Here is a 26,451-nt window from a genome sequence, read left to right on the forward strand (position 1 = left end):
TTCATAATTAATTATTAAAAAATATGTATTATTTAGAAAAATATGTACTTGATTAATAAGTCTTGTTGTTTTTTTAAGTTATTTTTTTATCTATATTTAATGTTAATTATTCCATGTTATGTTCAGATCACAGTTACTTACAAAATAACAAATTCAATTACAGCAAATATGGGCATATACATCAACAATATGATTTGCTTAAGTAGCTGGACAGGACATAAAATAAGAACAAATTAAAATTTGATGCAAATCTGGATAATGTGCATATATTGTACAGTCCACCCAGAACCAAATTGCAAGCAACATATCCTTCTCCGTAAACAGGAAGTGGGTTACTAATTAGCAAACAGAAGTACAAATATTACTTTTTTCCACTTATATCAACACTTGGACCATGGGTGTCCAAACATTTTTTGCGTACTTAAAAATTGAAGGATACCGGGGTCACTTTGATATACTTTGTTTGTTTATAGATGCTATAAGAAACAAAACAGAAGAGACATCCAACCAAAAAAAGGAGATAAAGCTTTTAGTTTTTTGTGTAATATCAAATAAAATATTTTGTAATTTATAAATTAATTTTAACTTTCAGAATAAAACCGAGCTTCTTTCTCCTACAGCTTGACGATCCACATGGATGATGAGCTCCGACTCATAGCTCAGAATTCATTACAAAGCCTGCTGGTGGATTTCGCGGACTGGCGCGACGACGTCCTGTTCGGATTTGCCAACTTTGTGTTGCGTGAGGTCCAAGACACCCACCAGAGCCTGTTGGATACGTCGCTCAAACTGCTGCTGCAACTGCTCACACAGTGGAAACTCACAGTGGCGGCCCCGGGGAAGGTTGCTAAGATACACACTGCTGAGGTGCGTGCGGCCATCATCGTTATCCCGTCAATACGAAAGCATCATTTTGAGATCGTCTTCCTGAACTGGATAGTTTTTTGTCTTATCTCACAGCTGCTGCAGACAAGTTCCAATGCAAAGATGGCTCCAGAGCGAGGCCCTCACACCGCCGTTCTGCACGCCGTAGAAGGTCTGGCCCTCATGCTGCTCTGCTCCTGTCAGCTCAGCACACGGAGGCTCGCCATTGCCGTCCTTAAGGAGATCCGCAGCCTCTTTACGGTCATCGGGCAGTCTGAGGTACAGATGGAAATGAGGTGACGTTTGGTAGTTGAGTTGAGCCAACTTTGCTGTCCTTTGACATCTGCAGGACGATGATAAACCAATGATTGAGGTCATGGACCAGCTCAGCCCTGTGATACTCGAGAGCTTAGTCAATGTTGCTGTCTCCGATACAGTAAGTGAGGCATGATCTGAGATAAACTTTCATCAGATTCCCATTTAAAGTAAAATGCCCTCCCGTTTCAAATGCCTTTGAATATATACTAGAATCTAATCCAGATTTTTTTCAACGTTTTATCATCATTAAAAAAATTAAGTTCCGACGCAAAACAGATATCTCGATTTTCCTCCATTTTCTGAGCTTTTCATGAAGCAGCCATCCTGTGTTGCAATTGAATCGTTTCTAAGAACCAAAATAATAGTCTCAATTTGAAAAATACACATATATTACAAAATATAATTTTGTAATATATGTGTTATTTTGATAATTTAAAAAAAATGTTGTACACATTTTGCAGCAAAACAGGCAACTCCAAACGTTTCTTTGCAAAAACAAATCAAGCAATCTTATATGGTGCCAGCCTGGCCATAAAAATTAATGAAAACAGATCTCTTTTTTTCAGGGGAATGCTTATTCCATCACTGTAATAAATAAATTTAATCCAAAACAACACCTTTTTAAGGTGATTCCTGGACAGGGTGTTCGGGGTTTACATTCAATCAATCAATCAATGTTTATTTATATAGCCCTAAATCACAAGTGTCTCAAAGGGCTGCACAAGCCACAACGACATCCTCGGTACAAAGCCCACATAAGGGCAAGGAAAAACTGACCCCAGTGGGACGTCGATGTGAATGACTATGAGAAACATTGACAGCTGCATCACGGGACAACAACAGCAGAGTAAACACACGACTCGACCTTTCTTGCCCACGATCTGGTCAGATTTATCAGGGCAGGCGAGGGCACCACACGCTCACTGATTTCATCAAAGTTACTCATTTTTGATGCTTTAATTTAGTTACACTCACGGTAAAAGAGACACAAAGCGAGCGGACATGGTTTGATTTGGATGCACTGATTGATTCTGATGGATTTGTCTTGTCACAAAGACAGCAGGGCGATTGTCACTTTCTGAAGTAAACAGAATATTCAACAGTGAAATGTGAAATATATGTCGCTTTTGTGGAAAATTTGGTTTTACCTCCTATCATACTTGCCAACCCTCCCGGATTTTCCGGGAGACTCCCGAAATTCAGCGCCTCTCCCGAAAACCTCCCGGGACAAATTTTCACCCGTAAATCTCCCGAAATTCAGGCGGTGCTGGAAGCCACGCCCCCTCCAGCTCCATGCGGACCTGAGTGACGTGTCAACAGCCTGTATTCACGTCCGCTTTCCCACAATATAAACAGCGTGCCTGCCCAAACACCTTATAACTGTAGAATGATCGAGGGCGAGTTCTTGGTTTCTTATGTGGGTTTATTGTTAGGCAGTTTCATTAACGTCCTCCCAGCGCGGTAACAACACACAACAGCAGCAGTCATGTTTTATTCTACCGTAAAGCAGTTTGTCTGCCGTAAACAGCAATGTTGTTGTAATATATTGAGTTGGAGGCAATAACCAGGCGAGGTGATGAAGTACGTCTCTTTACTGTAGACTTCAGAACAGACTCACACACTTGACGTCAGATGCGCAACACCACATAAATCGTTGGCCAACCAAAAAGTAACCCCAGTACGCTATAGCCAACATTCACCAGGAGATGGCAACAGACAAACATAGATCACTCTATTACATTCCTCCCCTTTTAGAAATGTAGAAGTTACTCTAAATAAATAAACAACCCAACCAAAAAATGCAGCAGCTCAATTAAAAAACTGTACTTAAGCCACATTCTTTTATTTTTTTTTAGTACTGAACTCTTAACCCTCATTTGTAAACAATAACATGCTTATTATACAAACAGTATTTGTACACCTTTAACACAGATTTTTATACTGTCTTCAGAGATTCATTTTTTTGGTGGTACTCGAAACCTTTCTGGGTACCTGCGAAAGGTTCTTCAGCATGGTTAGAAAAATAGTGACAGAGAATAGAACAAGGATGGACAATTCAACTCTTAACTCAACAATGAGTAGATGAGTGTTGTGTGTGTGTATACGTGTAAATAAATGAACACTGAAATTCAAGTATTTCTTTTATTTATATATATATATATATATATATATAGATATATAGATATATATATATATATATATATATATATATATTGATATATATACAGGTAAAAGCCAGTAAATTAGAATATTTTGAAAAACTTGATTTATTTCAGTAATTGCATTCAAAAGGTGTAACTTGTACATTATATTTATTCATTGCACACAGACTGATGCATTCAAATGTTTATTTCATTTAATTTTGATGATTTGAAGTGGCAACAAATGAAAATCCAAAATTCCGTGTGTCACAAAATTAGAATATTACTTAAGGCTAATACAAAAAAGGGATTTTTAGAAATGTTGGGCAACTGAAAAGTATGAAAATGAAAAATATGAGCATGTACAATACTCAATACTTGGTTGGAGCTCCTTTTGCCTCAATTACTGCGTTAATGCGGCGTGGCATGGAGTCGATGAGTTTCTGGCACTGCTCAGGTGTTATGAGAGCCCAGGTTGCTCTGATAGTGGCCTTCAACTCTTCTGCGTTTTTGGGTCTGGCATTCTGCATCTTCCTTTTCACAATACCCCACAGATTTTCTATGGGGCTAAGGTCAGGGGAGTTGGCGGGCCAATTTAGAACAGAAATACCATGGTCCGTAAACCAGGCATGGGTAGATTTTGCGCTGTGTGCAGGCGCCAAGTCCTGTTGGAACTTGAAATCTCCATCTCCATAGAGCAGGTCAGCAGCAGGAAGCATGAAGTGCTCTAAAACTTGCTGGTAGACGGCTGCGTTGACCCTGGATCTCAGGAAACAGAGTGGACCGACACCAGCAGATGACATGGCACCCCAAACCATCACCCAACCATGCAAATTTTGCATTTCCTTTGGAAATCGAGGTCCCAGAGTCTGGAGGAAGACAGGAGAGGCACAGGATCCACGTTGCCCGAAGTCTAGTGTAAAGTTTCCACCATCAGTGATGGTTTGGGGTGCCATGTCATCTGCTGGTGTCGGTCCACTCTGTTTCCTGAGATCCAGGGTCAACGCAGCCGTCTACCAGCAAGTTTTAGAGCACTTCATGCTTCCTGCTGCTGACCTGCTCTATGGAGATGGAGATTTCAAGTTCCAACAGGACTTGGCGCCTGCACACAGCGCAAAATCTACCCGTGCCTGGTTTACGGACCATGGTATTTCTGTTCTAAATTGGCCCGCCAACTCCCCTGACCTTAGCCCCATAGAAAATCTGTGGGGTATTGTGAAAAGGAAGATGCAGAATGCCAGACCCAAAAACGCAGAAGAGTTGAAGGCCACTATCAGAGCAACCTGGGCTCTCATAACACCTGAGCAGTGCCAGAAACTCATCGACTCCATGCCATGCCGCATTAACGCAGTAATTGAGGCAAAAGGAGCTCCAACCAAGTATTGAGTATTGTACATGCTCATATTTTTCATTTTCATACTTTTCAGTTGCCCAACATTTCTAAAAATCCCTTTTTTGTATTAGCCTTAAGTAATATTCTAATTTTGTGACACACGGAATTTTGGATTTTCATTTGTTGCCACTTCAAATCATCAAAATTAAATGAAATAAACATTTGAATGCATCAGTCTGTGTGCAATGAATAAATATAATGTACAAGTTACACCTTTTGAATGCAATTACTGAAATAAATCAAGTTTTTCAAAATATTCTAATTTACTGGCTTTTACCTGTGTGTGTGTGTGTGTGTGTGTGTGTGTGTGTGTGTGTGTGTGTGTGTGTGTGTGTGTGTGTGTGTGTGTGTGTGTGTGTGTGTGTGTGTGTGTGTGTGTGTGTGTGTGTGTGTGTGTGTGTGTGTGTGTGTGTGTGTATATATATATATATATATATATATATATATATATATATATATATGTATATATATATATATATATATATATATATATATATATATATATATATATATATAGAACTTGAATACTCCTCACGGTGATGCTTGGACACGTCATCAGTGATAAACCCGGGGTCATAGGGTGTTTCGGGTCTTTAATCATCAGACACCCTCGCCCGGGCGACCCAGCCGGGGGTGATCAGACCCCGGCCTGTGTCCAAGTAGCGCACCACGGATCTCCCCTACGGATATATCCGGATATATACTGTGTATATATAATTCTAGATGTAAATATACTCCTCCCCTCTTAACCTTATGTTTGTATATACTGTGTAATTTGTAAATACAGTACAAATGTTTGCCCTTTTGTGCAGCGGATTAGGTATAGAAGTAGTAGCTTACACATGAAATACATTTCACAAATCCTTTATGATCCATAAGTAGCTTGCTAACAGACCGATGAATAATCAAACAAAAAATGCTAATGATGTTTGACATTTTGTAACACTTGTTGGAGGTGTGTAAGAATTGCTAGAAATAAGAAATAATTTGCTTTGCCTTATAAAGCAACTAAAAGTTGACCTTGTTTTGCCTATCAGGCTAACACGTCCGCTGGCCACCACGTAGACCTTCAGTGGCTGGTGGAGTGGAACGCCCGGCTCGTCAACAGTCACTACGACATCCGCAGCCCCTCGCACGTTTGGATCTTGGCGCAGTCGGTGAAGGACCCATGGGTGCTGTGCATGTACAGCCTTCTCCGGCAGGACCATCTGCCCAAACACTGCCCTACGGCCCTCAGCTACGCGTGGCCCTATGCCTTCACTCGAATGCAGATGCTCATGCCTGTGGTGGACCCCAAGTAAGTTTGCTTGAAACACCTACACTAGACACTGTGTCTGTATACTGTATTTGTAATAAATTGCAACTTCTCCTTGTACATCAAACTGTTGCTATAAACAACTCAGAACTCTCAATATGTTCTATCACTTTGCATTTCCAGTAACCCGGTCAATGCAAAGAAAACTAGCACGTCCGGCAGCACTGACAACTATGTAACCCTATGGAGGAACTACTTGATCCTTTGCTTTGCTGTGGCCAAGCCCAGCGTCATGAGCCCCGGCCACCTGAGAGCATCGACATCTGAGATCACGACGGCCACGCCCGACAGCGCCGTGGGCTATGATAAGGTAGCAGAGTCCTTTTAAGCTTTGTCCCTTGGTATCAAGAGTAAGATATCAAATTAGTTAGGATCAGTTACACGGCTGCAACATGTTTATCCACTGTTCTGGCTGTTCACGGAGTCATTAAGCAAATGTAAAGTAATGTTGTGGTTTGATGTCTCAGGTGGTCGCAGGTTGTCCGTCTGTTGCTTGGCTCCTCAAGCAGTTGGTTCCACTCATGAGGGCTGAGAGTGTGGAGCTGACAGAATCATTGGTTCTGGGCTTTGGCCGCACCAATTCCCTCGTCTTCAGGTATTTCCCACAGAAGCAGTACAACGGAAGTCAGAACACATTTCATAGTTTTTTGAAGTAATTAAAGCATACTGACCTCTATTTGTGTGGATTTAAATGTGGGGCAAGCATAGGATTACTGTGATGCTTTGTTGTTATTTATTGTAGTGTCTAACATATTTTAGGTTAAGTGCTTTTTGTTGATTAAAAACGTATAATAATATATTCGCTGTTGATTGGCACAATGACCGCTGGTTGACATATGTGTCTGGGTGCAGGGAACTTGTGGAGGAACTTCATCCACTAATGAAAGAGGCACTGGAAAGAAGACCAGAGGTTGTTTGTTTTTATTTTAAGCACAGTTTTAAATGCTCTAATTATAACTGTTTATTTACCTGTTCAGTGAAAACTTAATTTTCTTTTAACTTAACAATGATTTGGAGTGCACGAAAAAGTGGGATGGAAAATGACCACATTGTCATTTATTAGCAAGAATACTGCATAAAAGCAGCAACAGAACCAACATTTACAAAAATGCTAATTGCTCAGCCAGCATTAATACCGCTAATGTGATACAAATTGTGTCTTACCTTGACTGCAGGCCAAAGTGGACCAAATCTGATTTTTTCTAAATCTGATTTTCTCCAGCTGATTGTTTAGTTTACAAGTAAAATGTGATATTTATCAGACTCACGCGCACAGGCCTGTAAAATGTGATATTTATCAGACTCACGCGCACAGGCCTCAATGCACCCCCAATGTCGCCTTGACGTCACTTGCATGCACAGTTCGATACATTGAAAACAAAGAAAGTGGACTGGATTCCGTAAATGAACAAGGAGGTCGCGACTATCTAACTAACATGGACAAAAAAGATCAGCGTGTTGGTGGGTTTGTGCCGTGGCTGTTGTGTAGAGGAAGTAGGCAATTGTTGGAGAAGAACTGCAGGAGGAGAAATAAGAGATGTGTTAATTGCATTGCTGCCAACGCGAATGACGTAGCTTGAGCAAAGAGGATATAAAAGTCACAAACATGTCGCATTGCCAAAAGATTCTAAATTCGATGTGGCCCAAATCTAATGCGAAAATATATGATTTGAAGCAGCACTTTGAAGTGTTTACACTGCTGAAAATAAGAGATGTGTTAATTGCATGTGTCCATTGAGGGCACAAAAAAAATCAGATTTGGTGTCAAGTGTAAACAGAGCCCTTGTTTCACATCTATAGCTGAGTACCAAAACTGTCGTTTCTCAGCTCACACAAAGGTAAATAAATCCTCTGGATGCCAACTAGGCATGATACTTTAAATGCAGACTGCCATCTTGTGCAGATAATTTAAAAAAAAAAACTACACCAAGAGGTCGCCTACAGCCACAGCAGCTATGCCTATATATTTGGACCCGGCAACAACAGGAGATTTGGTAGTTAATTTAAAAGAGGGCTTAAATAGAGCATGTACAGTAAGATCAGAGCATCTAATTGTTTTTGTGCCTCACTCTTCCCTTCCTTATTTTCCATAAAAGTACATACCTGCATATGTTTCTTATGTCATTATGGATCGTTCTCAATAATTAATAATAATTTCTATAGAACAAGAAGCGGCGCGAACGTCGGGACCTTCTGCGACTTCAGCTATTGCGCATCTTTGAGCTGCTTGCTGACGCTGGCGTCATCAGTGACAGGTCTGTGCATCTGGCAGAATGTTATTTAACAAACTGTCATACCTGAGCGCTGAATCATCTGCCTGTGTTTTTAGTACAAACGGTGCTCTTGAACGTGACACCCTCGCCCTCGGCGCTCTCTTCTTGGAGTACGTGGATCTGACCCGGATGCTTTTAGAAACTGAGAATGATAAAGACGCAGAGATTCTAAAGGACATCCGAGCTCACTTTAGCGCCATGGTAGCCAACCTCATCCAGTGTGTGCCAGGTAGTCGCACACTTATAACAGCAGTTAATGATTATACGTTTCTAAACCTTGATAAGTCCTCATTAGAATGGTTGACAATTCATTTTATTTATCTTAGTACCAATGTTCTTATGTTTTTTATGTGTCATTATGAATTTGCACTAAATGAGTTTGTTTGCAATTTCGTTGTACAATGACAATAAATATATATTCTATTCTATTTTGGGACACTAACATCTCATAATTGAATGGAAATTTCAATTTCAGAAGTAAAATGTTTTGGATAATTTAACATTCTGCAGACTTTTAACAATTAGATGAGTACACATGTAAGAGCTTGACTTGTTTTCCCTCCATAGTGCACCACAGGCGCTTCCTGTTTCCACAACAAAGCCTACGGCATCATCTCTTCATCCTCTTCAGCCAGTGGGCCGGCCCCTTCAGCATCATGTTCACCCCTTTGGACCGCTACAGTGACAGAAATCACCAGATCAAAAGATATCAGTACTGTGCCTTGAAGGTAAACATATAAGGTCTTATCTGCTAAGATCCCTAATAACAAGTACAAAATAGCGTGTGAAAACAAATACATTGCACTTATTATTAGGGGTCGTGTCGCAGGTGATTAACCAAGACTGTATGTGCAATAGATAACATGAAAGTGATGAATAAAAGTGATGCATGCCGCCCTATTTAAATGAGGTTTTGGCAAGTACTATGACTGGCACTATGGAGACAGTCATTTATTGCACGTCCATGGCATCATGCTCCAAGCCTTGGTGTTTTGCATTTTGTGGAACATGCAACCAGGGGCGCCGCTAGGGATTTTGGGCCCCATGAAAAGAATCTTTACAGGGCCCCCAACACAGTGTCATTATTTTTTCTGTATTATAATTTCATCATCATTAGGGGCCTCTCTGGGCCCCCCACCATCATGGGCCCCTAGAATCCGTCTCCTTTACCCTCCCTTTTCTGCGCCCCTGCATGCAACACACAACTATAATATGCACCAACTTTTCTGGAATATTAGAAGCCGTCTCGAGAACCCACTTTTTAGCACACCAAGGTGCACTTTTGAACACAGACACTGCAATGGTGCGCTGGAAAGTTCCAAACACAATAAAATGTATTACAAATAGGGTTTTTTTTTTATATTTGAGACATTTTAATTTAGTATGATAATTGATGGCTTCAAATCATTTTTTGAGTCATTTTTTCTTGCCACAATGACTGCAGTCATTTGTGGGGTAACAGTGCCAATTTGCACGTATCTTCCAAATGTGCTAAATAACGACGCAAAAACAGCAACCGCACACATTTCAGGCTTGATAAATCAGATTGCGGCCGCTAAATGATTACATTTGGATTTCCTTGTTCCAGTATTGTGGGCGATCTGATATATTCTGCATATGGATGAAGGCGAACATGCTGAATGGAATGTGCTCGCTATTTTGCTCATTTAAAAGACACAAACCTTAGTAGATCAGCTTTGCGCACGCTATCAAGTTTGCTTGTGTTTTAATACACGCAACATTTTAGTAGATCAGGCCCACAATCTCAGTCAGGTCTTTCTGAGAAAAACAAACACATTTCTAATTAGATGAATGTAGAGCTGACGTGTGTTCTCTTTTGATTCCAATTAAGTTTCTGGAGTTGTTTAATTTTACCAGTTACATGAATAAATCCACATTTCTTTTTGCTATTTTGTCTAATTCGACACACAGTCAGAAAACCATAGTTTCTCCCACTTCTTGTGTTCAACAAGCCACTAAACATTCCCTGGTTCCAGTTCCTGGTTCGATTCCATCATCAGCCATTTTGGTCAGTGCCGTTGTGTCCTTGGGCAAAACACTTCAAACACCTTTCTCCCAGTGCCACCCACACTGGTTTAAATGTAGCTTACCACCACCATTTAAATGTTTGGGTTTCCTAATTTCAAGCTCTTTGAGACAATAGTGAAAAAGCGCTTTATAATTATAATTAATTAATTCATTCAACTAAGTCTCAAAATACCTGGGCAATATGGCATGTACATGCAGTATTTATGCATGCATTTATTTGCTTTAGTGTTAATAAAACCTTTAGTGCAAGTAAAAACATCATCCATTCCTTTTGGTTGTTGCAGGCCATGTCTGCTGTTCTGTGCTGTGGCCCGGTCTTCGACAATGTGGGTCTCTCTCCAGATGGATACCTCTACAAGTGGCTGGACAACATTTTAGCCTGCCAGGACCAGCGGGTGCGTGTCCAAATGTTTACCTTCCCAGGACACTTAGAGTCAATGTTTGTCTCATATAAGCATATCTTCTCGATAAGATAAAGCATATGCATCGTCATTGTCCACATTCAACTTCAGCAATGTTCTGCACCCCATGGTGTTGATGCACAAATATCAATTAGACGTAGCTACTACTGTACTTGAAAGTTTGAGTTCATGATTGGCTACTTTACTTACATCCTTTCTTACGTTCTATATGGATACATTGTTGTCCTGTCATGACTCAGGTTCACCAGCTTGGATGTGAAGTCATCATTCTGCTTCTGGAGCTCAACGCAGACCAAGTCAACCTCTTCAACTGGGCTGTAGATCGCTGCTACACAGGCTCCTACCAGCTGGCCTCAGGCTGCTTCAAAGCCATAGCGACAGTGTGTGGCAGCAGGTGCAAGAAAAACCTCTGCATGGCATTATTGCCACGCTACTACTGTCTGTGTCGATAAATGCTGTAGGTTTTTCATGTTTCTTCTTTTCTCTGTTTGCAGAAACTACCCAAGCGATATAGTGACGCTTCTCAATTTAGTGCTCTTTAAGGCATCGGAGGCCAACAGGGAGATTTATGAGATTTCAATGCAGCTATTGCAGGTACGAGTGTTCACACAAGTTCTCAGCTAAGCATTTTTTCATTTTGCGTAGTTGCTGTCGGCATGACACCTTTTTCCACCTTTTTGCTTTGAAACAGATTCTAGAGGCCAGGTTGTTTGTGCACTCCAAGAAGATTGCAAGCCAGAAGCCCAACAACATCCTATATGGCACCCATGCTCCTTTGCCTCCTCTCTACAGTGTCTCCCTCCCTCAGCTCTCCAGCCAGCTTGCCAGGATGTACCCCGAATTTACGCTCCCTCTATTTTCAGGTTGAGTAGACAGCATGTGTGCCTGTGCGTTTGTGTGCTCCAAAGAGTTAGGGATGGTATTTCTGTCTGCTGTACTTCTTACAGCCTTGTCATTTTCTTTGGTTTCCCACTAAATACTGCTTGCTCATCTCAGCGAAGGGTTTCGCTTCTATTACACGAACAGTTATGTAGTGTATGTGAGGCCACTCCCAACTACCACAGAAAGTCACGCGGTTCGCACACACGAAACGTCAAATTCTGGCAACCGCTTTGCACAGAAATTGCAGTTCAGGCTTGCACTATCACTATACAAACATTGTGTAAAACAAACCAGTCATCAACATCAATATAGCATAAGATTTATATAGCGTGTCACATAAACATCTAAGAGCAGCTCTGCCATTTATAACGACATAATACAATGACTATATCAAATAGTTTGTTAAAAAAAAACAATGCACATATTTATTTGGGCACCTAACGATTCGATCTGATTTCGATTCAATATCGATTCTTGATTCATCACGAAATTCCGATTCTCACAATTTATTATTTGGTATAATAATTATGATAAAACTTTTTCAAAACAGGTTACAGGTCAGCAAAGCTCCTTCTGCTTGCATGGAGATGGCCTAAAAATGTATTTAAAAAAATGTATTCTATGTTTTGATAAAAAAAAAAAATATTTTTGAAAATCATGAATCAATTTAGAATAGGGATGAAAAAGCATTGCGATTTGCATATGAATCATTTTTTTGTGCACCCATTATATGTATTTATAAAATAAATATAAAAAATAAATACCGTATGTATATATTTATTCATACAATATTTATTTTATTCATTTATGTAATATTTGTAGCTAATTATTGTGTTAAATGATTTAAAATACTAAAATGCCTAATATTGCAAATTAGTCTTATGATTAAAAACATTATTACTAAATACTCATAAAAATATATACAATCAAAATAATATTAAATAGACAGTACTTGAAATATTTTTAGATTTTAACGAAAAAAATGTTTAGTTCTTCACGGAATAAACAAATGTAACAAAATCAAATGTTTTTGATTGCTCAATTTAAAAATACTTACATAATAATAATTGTACACATTGGTACATTCCTTAAAATCGTGTCAGTTAAATAAAAAATTATAAATATTGTAAAATAATAAAATGCATAGTGTTACTAATTTGTAACATTATTATAAAATTACTCATTGATAAAATGTATACCATACATATACTATTATATACTTAGTGCCCTACAAAAAATGTTCCTGATTTGGACATAGATGTTGAAAAATGGTCAAATGTTTTGTAGTACCAACAGAATTCTTGACAGAGTTTTTGCATTGCACCAAATGGGTGTGATGATACTTTGCTGATTTATTTTTGTGCTTGTTGCAGAGGTTAGCCAGAGGTTCCCCACCACCCACCTCAACGGGAGGCAGATTATGCTGACCTATCTCCTTCCCTGGCTTGGCAACATAGAGCTGGTAGATAGCGGTCTGCTGCTTCCAGCCTTTACGCAACCTACCTCCGATTATGACTCCTCTTCACGGGGGAGTGGCTCCTCTTCTACCCAGCAGCTGAGGGGGAGTGGCTGGGGGTCCCTGCAGGCCACGTCCATGGTGCTCAACAACCTCATGTACATGACTGCCAAGGTAAGTTCATGTTCCTGTGTCATAACAAACTCAAAGTCTACCTCTGTCAAGACTACCATTTGTTAGCAATGTCAATGAGTTGCCGCTGTTTTTAATCCCCTCGGCCAGTATGGAGATGACTTACCTGGATCTGAAATGGAAAATGCCTGGAATGCTTTGGTGTGCAATGAAAAGTGGAACAACAACCTGAGAACCACGCTGCAGTTTCTCATCAGCTTGTGTGGTGTCAGCAGTGACACTACCCTCCTGCCTTTTGTAAGACATAACAGCCAGCTTCTTATTGTATAGACTGCAAATACTGTAATTGTTGTCGAGGCCTTTTTTTACCGAAACCACAGAGGACAGGCCGATTCTTTATTTATCCACATTTTACATATTTGAACATTAAAAGGGATTTGTAATGCATGAAAAAGTGCTCTCTTACCACATGGTCACTTAGTTATATGTGTATTGCACAAAACTATGTAGTAGACAAATTAAATCAATAAAAAAATTATTACAATAATTAAAATAAATATTCCGCCCGATTGTAGCTGAGATAGGCTCCAGCGCCCCCCGCGACCCCAAAAAAGGGAATAAGCGGTAGGAAATGGATGGGATGGATGGATGGATGGATGGGATGGATGGGTGTCATTAATTCATTATAATTGGAATCAAATACATAAATGTGTTACTATTGTATAATTTAATTGTTTGATTAATTGTTTCAAAATGTTATATTACTAAATAAATATTACTATTATTATTATTTCATTACTGACTTTGACAGCTGAGTGTAACAAATAGAACAAATTCATTAGGTGCTGCCATACATGTTCATGAAATAATTAAATTAATCCATAAATCCTGAAATAATTGATTACATTGTGAAATAATAATTTAATAACTAAAACAGTAATTAATTAAATAATTCAATAGTTAATTAAATATTGAAATAATTCATTAAATAATAAATGTACTTGTACTTTAAATAAATGAATGACACACTTAACACATTTATGTTTTTAAAATTATAATTGATTAATGACACATTTCAGTAATTATTTAAAGATGTATTTTTTTATTTTTTCCCATTTGGCCCTCCATACAAAACAGCAACAGAACCAATGTTGTAATAGCGGTAAAGAGCAAATTGCTCAGCCAGCCTTCATACTGCCGTCAAGCTTATTGCAATGCAGTACAGCACACGCATGAGTTTCACATCAACAGCTGTGTAGCAACATTTTAAAGCACATGCAGGTGTAGATAAAGCTGCTCATGCTCATTTTCAAATGCAGCTACTGCCATCTTGTGGGGTTGATTTAAAAAAATACATCAGGAGGTTGCCTACAGCCGTTAAAGCCAATTATTTTTGACCCGGTGTCATTTAGAGACATTGATAATGATAATTGGAGCACTTACTGCCAGCTATCCTTAGCTCAACACCCTCTTTTATTCAATGTTGTTCTCTTCATGCGCTCAGATAAAGAAGGTGGTGATCTACCTGTGTCGAAACAACACCATGCAAACCATGGAGGAGTTGATATTTGAGCTGCAGCAGACAGACCCAGTCAACCCAGTAGTGCAACACTGTGACAGCCCTCCGTTTTATCGCTTCACCACCACGAACAAGGCCTCCGCCACTGCAGCGTCAGGTAATTCTAGTCGGACAAACTGTATCTAAAACAACCTGGTCGATCAACCATAATTAAACACTTTCGCTCATCCTCAGGAACCACATCCAGCAGCAACACTGTTGTGGCAAGCCAGGAGAGCTTTCCAGATGCAGAAGAGAACAAGGCGAAGGACAATGAAGAGAGGTGAAGATGGTTAAAAGATGCAAATTGACGCAATAGTACGCCGCATTGTGATGTTTTTCTTTCTGTCGTCAGGCACAACCACGGGACGCGAGCTCACAGTCGTCTGGAATCTCGCTACAGCAACAGCTCGGGGGGATCATACGACGAAGATAAGAGTGAGTGTGTTTTGGTGCCATTATGAATGGTGTTGTCACGGTCTGCTAATGCATGAGCACAGTGCATGCAAATTGTGCCGGGGCTCTTTGAAAAGACTTCTGTGAGAACTGGCACTGAAAAAAGTAGTCCAGCACAGGCCTTATACTATTTTCCCTCAAATGCAACTCTGTCACACCCTTCTGGTTTGAGTTGATGCCAACAACTTGGCTTTAAATAGCCCTTTTTTAAGTAAAACAGGTTGTTTTGCACTTTAAAATACCAGTAGAGTGGAAAAACAAGTTGCCTCTAAATTGAAGCTATTATCATATATATCTGACTTATGACAACAAAATAATTTCTAAGTTTTCGAATGAATAGATATGATCCCGAGCCATTTTGAGAGATAATGAGGACCTATGCCCAGTACGTGATTTGCGTATAGGAAGGGGCAGCCCTGGCCCTACTGGAGACACACTGTTTTATTTGTCTGTAGCTTTAATGCTAATTAACTGTGTTTACATTTGAAGCGATATTGTGCACTTGATCTGCTTCTTATGTATACCCTGTAACTTAATTTAACAGATGGCATATATCACATACAACAAAGTAACATTAAGGTGTCGCACAGGAGGACACAAACATTAACAGCGCAAGCATAGCTTTGTGAGCAATATGCCAAATTTACAGTCACATTTTAACAGCAACATCATGTTAGGTAAGCATATTTGCTCACCTAACATGATGTTGCTGTTAGAAAAAACAAAATGATCAAACTAACAGCTGACTGGTGCATACATTTCAGAACTCCATGCTTTATTTTAAGATGTGTCGCAAAGCCTAAATTGGCGGCATAAAAATGGGATGGGATCCTCTAGCTAGAATGCAGATCGGGAGGATAATATCATGAAAACCTGAAACTTCTATACTAACCATTTGGGAACCTGTTCTCTGAAAAATTGAGAAACAAGTGAGGGAAATGATATATATTTCTCACGTTTGGTGCTCATAAACAAGCTCTAGTGTCACATACTGTTTGAACATCATTAAAAAGTAATTTTTACACAATGGGAATTAAGTTCTGTCAATGCCACAGGTGAACCTCTGCCTCCGTATGTTGACTGGCTGATGATCGTAGTGGAAAGCAACCAGCCCCATCCTCTACCTATGCCTCTAAACGGCGGCTGTTGGGCACCGCTAGTGGACTTTCTGCCCGAGACCCTCACCCCCAGAGGACCCCTGCACAGGTATAATACCTACTGCAACAACACACCAAGGGCCTGATTTACTAAAGGTTTGCGTGCAAACTTGATCTACTAAACGTGTGCAATGTGGATTGCGTCAGTTCAGTGAGCAAAATAAGACTATTCAGCAACATAATTGTATAATTTTATAGCTGCTAAAGTACTTAAGAGGCTGATTAAAACAAATTCAATTTTTGTGTTCTTTAGTATGTTTTTCAATAACGTAAATTCGTAAAATTCTCTAAGTATCCTTTTTTGGCATCCTGAGCGGAGTAAGTGCAGTCTCTCTTCAATTAGTGCACCTTCGCGGTAAAAAAGTGGTGTCAGTGTAGGTGTACTGGACGACTGCTTCTAAAATGCCCATAAAAAGTGTTACATGTCTGCTGCATGTTTGAAAACATAGCAAAACCCCACAGGTAGGAGCATAATAAAATGATTGTGCAGTAAATGAGATTATGTGAGATGCCCTGCATGGTACATGCTAAATCATCATTTAAATAGGGCGGTCTGCACCACTTTACAATTGCACACGCAGTCTCAGTAGATCACACACAACACACCCGCCAATAGTACACACTTTTTTGTAGATTGCACATGCTGTTTAGCTCGTGGTATATGGATCTTAGGAAATCAAGCCCCATTTTGCTATTTAATCCTACCATATTTCATTTTCTTCAAGGTGTAATATAGCAGTCATATTCATGACAGAGATGGTAGTGGACCACAGTGTGAGAGAGGACTGGGCCTTGCACCTCCCCTTACTGCTGCATGCCCTATTTTTGGGTAGGTTCATGCTATAATTATTTATCCTGATGAAAAGCCATCTATGTGATTAAAATAACTTCTGTGATATAGTGTATACTTTAGGTCAGGCATAAATACTTTGTGTTTTTTTCTGAGCATGAGGTCAGATAAAGTTGCTGTCTCGTCCTCAGGCATGGATCACTACCGTCCAGAGGTGTTTGAGCACAGCAAGCGTCTCCTCCTCCACCTGTTCATCACCTTGTCCTGCCACAACAACTTCCAGGCCGTCGCCTCGGTGCTGTTGCAGACGCGCGAGTTTCACGGTGCCAAGACCCTTACTTGCAAGGCCGAGTCTTTAACGCCAGGTAGAAAATGCGAGGGAATAGCTTACATTCCCGTCAGAGGATGCTGTAGATAAGTCTCTTATCTGAGACGAAAATATTTTGACCCTGTTCCAAAAGCAATATGGAGCAGGGGGCCTTCAAAGGTCTTGATTAAAGCATTCCATGCAGCTATTTTTATCCGATTGCCCCAAGTGGAGCCATCTGTTAGTGCTCCAATGTGCGACGTTTGCTTCCCACGCTGTCAAACTGTTTGACAAATGTCAAGACGTTCCCTGATTGTCCAAAATATTTACCCTAAAAGTAGACCTCTGTGCAATAACAGGCCACGATAGCACATAATTACATCATTACCCAGCTTCCGCCATTCCCTAAAAGCTTGTATGTAAAGTTTGACAGATCTAATCAGCGCGCCATTTCCTCTGTTGTGTTCAGGAGGTTTTGACTTTCTGAGGGAGTGCCAGGCATCACCCGTAACAGACTCCGGTCTGAGTTCCTCCTCTACTTCGTCCAGCCTGAGTCTCGGGGGCAGCACCAACAACCTGCCCGAGATTGCACACGAGGTGGAGGAGCTGGCGACGTCCGCTAACACGGACCTGAAGACAAACAGGCTCATTGAGTTTTTAATCACAAGGTACCACAAACTAGACTGAATATTCTGTTCTGCATGTCGATAACCAACAAAGGACCATTTTCTGAGCTCATTTTAGTGTAGGTAGAGCATCACCTAGTGGTGCAGATATGCATTAGACTGGAGGTTTGTTTTTGTATTGCAGTTGATTACCAAGATAGTTCATAGCTTATTGTGTTGTTTTATAGCTCATATGGACCCCTGTGGTGCCATGAAGACATTTCACCCAAGAATCAAATCTCCAAAAGTACCAGCCAGTTGACACATTTCCTGCGCCACGTGGTGTCCGTTTTCAAGGAATCAAGTGTGCTTTCAGTCTGGAACCACAATCCATAATCAACACATGTGGTCTATGTTGTATTAGTGACTCTTTCCTTTTTAGATGTTCACCTGGAGCAGGAGCTAAGCAACGTGGCTTTACACACGGCCCTGTGCAGTTCCTCGCGCCACTACGCCGGCCGCTCCTTCCAGGTGTTTCGTGCCCTCGGCCGGCCAGTCTACGCACACGCTGTCTCGGATTTGCTCTCGAGGCTGGTGGAGGTTGTTGGAGAGCATGTAGAGGAAGTGCAGGTTAGTGAAAGTGTGTGTATAAGACTAATGTAGAAACTTTTATTACTGTAAATTATCAAGCTTGACCTGATGTTGCCCAACAGTTTACTTTATTTATTTACTAAATGTGTATTTTAAAGTGATGTCTAGGTGCAGGCTAAAAATGTGTATGAGGACCACACTTTGCAGGAAAAATTTGAAATTAAAAGAATAAATTAAATAAAAAATGTATCAAATGGCAACATTTAAATCTAAATTACTAGTAGCATAAGAGTGTAATATTACAAGAAAAAATGTATACAGTATAGTTTACAAGTAAACTGTCACATGTCATTACTTAATGACAGGAATACATATGTAATCATGTGAAAAAAAATGTTTGGTATACGTGAGAAAATAATTTTAAAAAGTCATAATTGTAGGAAAAAAGGTTCAATATTGCAAGAAAAATGTAGGAAGAAATGTACATGAGGAAAAAAAACTTTATTTTGCAATAATTAATTAATTAATTAATCATAAAAATTACATGGATATAGATTTATTTCCGATATAAATTATATAGTATTATGACGAAGAAAATATTATTTCAAAATAAGAATTGTCATGATATTGAAAGAATAAAACCCTACATTTACAATTATCTCTGTATTAATTGATTACTGACGGTTTGAAAGTTTACTAAACTTGCAGTATTTTACAAAAAAATCAACAAAACAAAAATCAATGAATAGCTCAACACAAGAATCAATTGTTTGTTTATTTTGAAAATAAATGTAATATAAGGGGTCAATAATTTTGAGGGTAAATGTCTATCCTGCATGTTATACAATATCCATCCATCCATCCATTTTCTACCGCTTATTCCCTTTGGGGTCGCGGGGGGCGCTGGAGCCTATCTCAGCTACAATCGGGCGGAAGGCGGGGTACACCCTGGACAAGTCGCCACTTCATCGCAGGGCCAACACAGATAGACAGACAACATTCACACTCACATTCACACACTAGGGCCAATTTAGTGTTGCCAATCAACTTATCTCCAGGTGCATGTCTTTGGAGGTGGGAGGAAGCCGGAGTACCCGGAGGGAACCCACGCAGTCACGGGGAGAACATGCAAACTCCACACAGAAAGATCCCAAACCCAAGACTACTCAGGACCTTCGTATTGTGAGGCAGATGCACTAACCCCTCTGCCACCGTGAAATCCAAGACCATCCATCCATCCATCCATCTTCTTCCGCTTATCCGAGATCGGGTCGCGGGGGCAGCAGCTTAAGCAGGGAAGCCCAGACTTCCCTCTCCCCAGCCACTTCGTCCAGCTCCTCCCGGGGGATCCCGAGGCGTTCCCAGGCCAGCCGGGAGAGATAGTCTTCCCAGCGTGTCCTGGGTCTTCCCCGTGGCCTCCTACCGGTCGGACGTGCCCGAAACACCTTCCTAGGGAGGCGTTCGGGTGGCATCCTGACCAGATGCCCGAACCACCTCATCTGGCTCCTCTCGATGTGGAGGAGCAGCGGCTTTACTTTGAGCTCCCCCCGAATGACAGAGCTTCTCACCCTATCTCTAAGGGAGAGCCCCGCCACTCGGCGGAGGAAACTCATTTCGGCCGCTTGTACCCGTGATCTTGTCCTTTCGGTCATGACCCAAAGCTCATGACCATAGGTGAGGATGGGAACGTAGATCGACCGGTAAATCGAGAGCTTTGCCTTCCGGCTCAGCTCCTTCTTCACCACAACGGATCGATACAGCGTCCGCATTACTGAAGACGCCGCACCGATCCGCCTGTCGATCTCACGATCCACTCTTCCCCCACTCGTGAACAAGACTCCGAGGTACTTGAACTCCTCCACTTGGGGCAAGATCTCCTCCCCAACCCGGAGATGGCACTCCACCCTTTTCCGGGAGAGAACCATGGACTCGGACTTGGAGGTGCTGATTCCCATCCCAGTCGCTTCACACTCGGCTGCGAACCGATCCAGTGAGAGCTGAAGATCTTGGCCGGAGGAAGCCATCAGGACCACATCATCTGCAAATAGCAGAGACCTAATCCTGCAGCCACCAAACCAGATCCCCTCAACGCCCTGACTGCGCCTAGAAATTCTGTCCATAAAGGTTATGAACAGAATCAGTGACAAAGGGCAGCCTTGGCGGAGTCCAACCCTCACTGGAAACGTGTCCGACTTACTGCCGGCAATGCGGACCAAGCTCTGACACTGATTATACAGGGAGCGAACTGCCACAATAAGACAGTCCGTTACCCCATACTCTCTGAGCACTCCCCACAGGACTTCCCGGGGTACACGGTCGAATGCCTTCTCCAAGTCTACAAAGCACATGTAGACTGGTTGGGCAAACTCCCATGCACCCTCAAGGACCCTGCCGAGAGTATAGAGCTGGTCCACAGTTCCACGACCAGGACGAAAACCACACTGTTCCTCCTGAATCCGAGGTTCGACTATCCGGCGTAGCCTCCTCTCCAGTACACCTGAATAGACCTTACCGGGAAGGCTGAGGAGTGTGATCCCACGATAGTTGGAACACACCCTCCGCTTCCCCTTCTTAAAGAGAGGAACCACCACCCCGGTCTGCCAATCCAGAGGTACCGCCCCCGATCTCCACGCGATGTTGCAGAGTCTTGTCAACCAAGACAGCCCCGCAACATCCAGAGCCTTAAGGAACTCCGGGCGGATCTCATCCACCCCCGGGGCCTTGCCACCGAGGAGCTTTTTAACTACCTCGGCAACCTCAGCCCCAGAAATAGGAGAGCCCACCACAGATTCTCCAGGCCCTGCTTCCTCATAGGAAGACGTGCTGGTAGGATTGAGGAGGTCTTCGAAGTATTCTCTCCACCGACCCACAACATCCGCAGTCGAGGTCAGCAGAGCACCATCCCCACCATACACGGTGTTGACACTGCACTGCTTCCCCTTCCTGAGGCGGCGGATGGTGGTCCAGAATTGCTTCGAAGCTGTCCGGAAGTCTTTTTCCATGGCCTCCCCGAACTCCTCCCATGTCCGAGTTTTTGCCTCCGCGACCGCTGAAGCCGCACACCGCTTGGCCTGTCGGTACCTCAGGAGTCCCATGAGCCAAAAGAACCCGATAGGACTCCTTCTTCAGCCTGACGGCATCCCTCACCGCCGGCGTCCACCAACGGGTTCTAGGATTACCGCCACGACAGGCACCAACCACCTTGCGACCACAGCTCCAATCGGCCGCCTCGACAACAGATGCACGGAACATCGTCCACTCGGACTCAATGTCCAGCGCCTCCCTCGTAACATTTTCAAAGTTCTTCCGGAGGTGGGAATTGAAACTCTCTCTGACAGGAGACTCTGCCAGGCGTTCCCAGCAAACCCTCACAATGCGTTTGGGCCTGCCAGGTCTGTCCGGCATCCTCCCCCACCATCGCAGCCAACTCACCACCAGGTGGTGATCGGTAGAAAGCTCCGCCCCTCTCTTCACCCGAGTGTCCAAAACATGAGAAATCCAAGACTGTCATGCAAATCCTAATGAGCTAAATTATTTTATATATATATATATATATATATATATATATATATATATATATATATAATTTTTTTTTTTTTTTTTTTTTTTTTTTTTAATATTTTTTTTAGATTTTATATTGTATTTAGATTTTAGATAGAAAAAAAGCAATATTACAAGAAAAATGTTGGAAAAAATGTGTTATTACAAAAAACAAAACAAAAAAATCCTAAAATGACGTGGATTAATTTGTAATTCCGAGATTAATTATCTGATAGTATGAGAACATATAATTAAAAACAAATATTTAAGTTAAAGTTAAAGTACCAATGATTGTCACACAAACACTAGGCGTGGTGAAATGTGTCCTCTGCATTTGACCCATCCCCTTGTTCACCCCTGGGAGGTGAGGGGAGCAGTGGGCAGCAGCGGTGGCCACACCCGGGAATCATTTTGGTGATTTAACCCCCAATTCCAACCCTTGATGCTGAGTGCCAAGCAGGGAGGTAATGGGTTCCATTGTTATAGTCTTTGGTATGATTTCCACATTTTCCAATTCACACATTCACACTGATGGCGTAATAAAATTCTTAATTTACAGTTAACAGTGTTTAATATTTCTTTATTGATTACTGACAATTTGAAAGTTTATTGAACTCAGTTCTTTGAGTAGTTGTTTCATTTTGCAAATAAATGTAATATAAGGGAATCTTAATCATTTTGAATGCAAATGCATGCATGGTATACAATAATTTATGCTTAAATCCAAGATTGTCATGCAAATCCAATGTCCATCTAATTTTGGTCCATTGAACATACACATGTTTTTTCCACAAACAACCTCACGTCTCCCTCTTACAGGGCTATGTGATGGAAGTGTTACTCACACTGGAATCTGTGGTGGACAACTTGGCCGAGTGCCTCAAGAACAACGACCTCATGGCCATCCTGACCAGAGCGTCATCTCCAGATCTACTCACCACGTTGAAGCTGATGTCTAACAGGAAAAGCACGGGCCAGCTCAGCCTACGCAGAGAAGAGCGTAGTCGACACCAGAGAAGCTCCTCCGTCCCCAAGAAGTTTGGCGAAGCGGACAAGTGGTCGGACCCCCCTCGCAGCGCCACCTTGGACCGCATCCAAGCGTGCGAGCAGCAGCTTCTGTTGGGCAAAAGCCGGAGCAGCCCCTCATCCTCCAAGGACAACATCTCAGATCCGAGCAACGTCAACCATCCCAGTAACCTCCTCGCCACCATCTTCTGGGTTGCTGTATCGCTGATGGAGTCAGACTTTGAGTTTGAGTACCAGATGTCTCTGAGGCTGCTCAACAAGCTGCTGGGTCACGTGTCCCTGGACAAACCGGAGAACCGGGAGAAGTTGGAGAAGCTGCAGGGCCAGCTGAAGTGGAGCAGCTTTACTGGGCTCCAGCAGCTCTTGCTCAAGGGCTTCACATCTGTAGCCACCACAGACCTCACGCTGCAGCTCTTCTGGCAGCTCACGCCTGTGTCACGGGTGTCTGTTGTGGACACTTCACAAGTCATTGGTACATTAATTAAACACCTGTCCTAAATTATCCTCTCCAATTATATTTTACTGTCCTCCATTAGGGTTCCCCTTGAATGTCCTGTGCTTACTTCCGCATTTGGTGCAGAATTTTGACGGCCCCAATCACTTCTGTCAGGATGTTGCCGAGAGGATAGCTCAGGTTTTTGCTCTGTCCACTTTATTAGGCACATCTGCAGACCCAAGACAAACTTCTGTCCTTCATCGCATGCTTGTGCTGTTCAGGTATGTCTGGAGGAGAAGAACGACAAGCTATCCAACCTGGCCCACGTCATGACTCTTTACAAAACTCGCTCCTACACCCGAAACTGCTTCTCGTGGGTCAATGTAGTGTGTCGGTATCTGCACGAGGCCTTCTCGGACATCACCGTCAGACTGGTCACTTACATGGCCGAGGTTTGTTCAACCTTCCTATCGTCTGATGGTGCGTATAATTAGTTTTCTTCGTGTTTCTTCTTCTTCTGTAACAGATGTTGGAGAAAGGTCTCCCTAGCATGCAGCAGACCCTTTTGCAAATCATCTACAGTCTGCTGAGTCACATGGACTTGAGTGGAATCCAAGCCAAGCCCTTCAACACGGAGGTACTCAAGACCATCGAGAAGTTTGCTCAGGTGAGCAGTAACCGCCTTTGTGCTTCTGGTTGCTGTAGTCCAATGATTTGCTTCTTACTTTTTCTACTTGTCAGTTTAAAGTACTATTTCAATGAGTCTCAAAAGTACCACCTCAGAAATCAATTGACTTTCCAAGTACCACAATAATGACCAACATTAAAATACAGTAGCGTAGTAGGCCTACATTTTTATTAAAACAAGGCAGAGGTTTTATTTAACAATATTTTGGCCACTGTAACATTACACACAGTTTGAACAGTAACACTGTGGTGAATGTTTAATTAAGTGATTCTTTAGCATACCACCAGATGGAGCCCACAGTTTGAGAATCACTGCACTATATAGACAAAACAATAGGCACGAATGGAAGTACCACCTGCAGAAAGTGAAGCACAACATGCTTGACACAATTTACCATAAAAAACAGAATATAATTCTGTGTTACAGAAATGCATCATGCCTGAAAAAGAGCAGGAAGAAGCAGAACTTATTTAATCATTCTCTTTCTCTAAGCCTCCGTAATTACTTATTTGTTTATTTCCTATCTTCAAATGTTATCATTTTGTAATAGGGAAATAAAAGAGTAAGAAAGTTGTTGTAATGACATTCTTGGATGCAGACGCAGGTTTCAAAGGTTTTACTGCAGTTCAAGCAAAGGTACAAGGGAGTTGGCAAAAACGTAGTCAAAGGCAAAAATAGTTCAGCAACACACAAAGACTAAAGCTAAATGCTACAAACGGACAGGATCGTGTGGTCAGGCTAAAGTCTTTCAAAGTCAAACAATACTGCCTGAGGGAGCCAGACTAAGGAGGGTTTATATATAGATGTTTGGTAATGAGTCACAGGTGAGTGTGGAATGGAAGAGTCTGTTTGGCTGTGAGGCATTGAGCAAATGAGCAGCCAACTGAGTGTATTTGAAGATTAGGATCTCTGTAGTGAGGGAGTGGGCATGGTCCTGACAGTTGGGATGGTCAAGTTAATAGAGTTTGTAGGTACTTTGTTAAGTAATGGAAGAAGAAGTAAAATAGATCGATAAATGAGAGAGTAAAATTGACTTAATGATATAACAATGAAGCATACATGAACAATGAGAGAAAACATAATTTACACGAAAAGTAAATAAATACAGTATATGTGATGAGTACCGGTACATTATTAAACAATTGCAAATAAAATAATTATGGATAAATTATATCAAATTCTGTGGTTCGAGTAAATACGGACAGACGTGTTGTATAATGCACAAATGAATACAGAAAATATAATGAATAATAACTTATTAAATCATAAATATGGATCAATTCAGAATATATGATATTAGATACAGCGGTTTAATAGTTAAAGCATTAAAAAACATTAGTCGATACTGACAATTGTATAATAAATAAATACAGAAAGTATAATATAATAATAATTGATTAAATATTAACAAATAAATGAATTCAGGATACATGATATCAGATACTGTGGTTCAATAATAAAAGAAAAAATACAGCAGCAAATACTGACTGTAATGTTGTATAATAAATATACATAGTAAATGATAACGTATTTAATTAGAATAAATGAATAAATTCAGGATACATTATTTAAGATACTGTGGTTTAATAGTTCAAGTATAAAACAGGAGTAGATACTGGCAAGCGTGTAATAAATAAGTACATAAACACATACAGGGAATTTGATAAAATAATAACTTATTAAATATCACAAATAAATTATACCAGAAACTGTAGTTAAATAATAAAGCATCAAAACAGGAGTAGACGCTCACAAATTTACTTTTGTATAATAAATACATTCAATTTAAGTGATAAAAATGTTACTACACACATTGATGTGCTACAAGTTTTAAGTGTGGTTGAGGCACAAAAATGTTGGATATCATTTGGGGAGTAGTTTAATTGCTTTGTGCTTTATGATTTCAGCTTTTTTCAAATGTGGAAAGTTCTTGTAATTCCTGTCACTTTCCTTCAAAGACAAGGAGAAAAGAAGTGGGCGTCTTGTGTCATTGCAGGACATTTGTAGACACACCCAAACTATAAACCGTGCTGAAAGCTGTGGTCTCAACTC

The 26,451-nt window shown here is 41.1% G+C and overlaps 1 protein-coding gene across 4 annotated transcripts in view; it reads left to right on the forward strand.

Moving 5' to 3' along the window:
• LOC133614571 (protein furry homolog) overlaps window positions 1–26,451 on the forward strand; it is an 87,100-nt gene that overhangs the window by 39,146 nt on the left and 21,503 nt on the right. For all 4 annotated transcript variants that reach the window (XM_061972640.2, XM_061972643.2, XM_061972641.2 and 1 more), the window contains exons 18-46: window positions 621–867; window positions 961–1,143; window positions 1,214–1,300; window positions 5,754–6,013; window positions 6,155–6,341; window positions 6,499–6,626; window positions 6,884–6,941; window positions 8,195–8,286; window positions 8,361–8,533; window positions 8,872–9,032; window positions 10,638–10,748; window positions 11,015–11,169; window positions 11,270–11,369; window positions 11,467–11,638; window positions 13,031–13,287; window positions 13,396–13,542; window positions 14,750–14,921; window positions 14,999–15,086; window positions 15,159–15,241; window positions 16,315–16,465; window positions 17,142–17,245; window positions 17,398–17,571; window positions 17,983–18,181; window positions 18,367–18,482; window positions 18,561–18,748; window positions 23,069–23,747; window positions 23,812–23,909; window positions 23,993–24,163; window positions 24,238–24,378. In XM_061972640.2, the coding sequence (XP_061828624.1) occupies window positions 621–867; window positions 961–1,143; window positions 1,214–1,300; window positions 5,754–6,013; window positions 6,155–6,341; window positions 6,499–6,626; window positions 6,884–6,941; window positions 8,195–8,286; window positions 8,361–8,533; window positions 8,872–9,032; window positions 10,638–10,748; window positions 11,015–11,169; window positions 11,270–11,369; window positions 11,467–11,638; window positions 13,031–13,287; window positions 13,396–13,542; window positions 14,750–14,921; window positions 14,999–15,086; window positions 15,159–15,241; window positions 16,315–16,465; window positions 17,142–17,245; window positions 17,398–17,571; window positions 17,983–18,181; window positions 18,367–18,482; window positions 18,561–18,748; window positions 23,069–23,747; window positions 23,812–23,909; window positions 23,993–24,163; window positions 24,238–24,378 (4,882 nt within the window). The remainder of the gene's footprint in view (window positions 1–620; window positions 868–960; window positions 1,144–1,213; window positions 1,301–5,753; window positions 6,014–6,154; window positions 6,342–6,498; window positions 6,627–6,883; window positions 6,942–8,194; window positions 8,287–8,360; window positions 8,534–8,871; window positions 9,033–10,637; window positions 10,749–11,014; window positions 11,170–11,269; window positions 11,370–11,466; window positions 11,639–13,030; window positions 13,288–13,395; window positions 13,543–14,749; window positions 14,922–14,998; window positions 15,087–15,158; window positions 15,242–16,314; window positions 16,466–17,141; window positions 17,246–17,397; window positions 17,572–17,982; window positions 18,182–18,366; window positions 18,483–18,560; window positions 18,749–23,068; window positions 23,748–23,811; window positions 23,910–23,992; window positions 24,164–24,237; window positions 24,379–26,451) is intronic.

This window comes from Nerophis lumbriciformis, linkage group LG17 (genome assembly GCF_033978685.3).
Source record: "Nerophis lumbriciformis linkage group LG17, RoL_Nlum_v2.1, whole genome shotgun sequence".
NCBI classification, from domain to species: Eukaryota; Metazoa; Chordata; class Actinopteri; order Syngnathiformes; family Syngnathidae; genus Nerophis; species Nerophis lumbriciformis.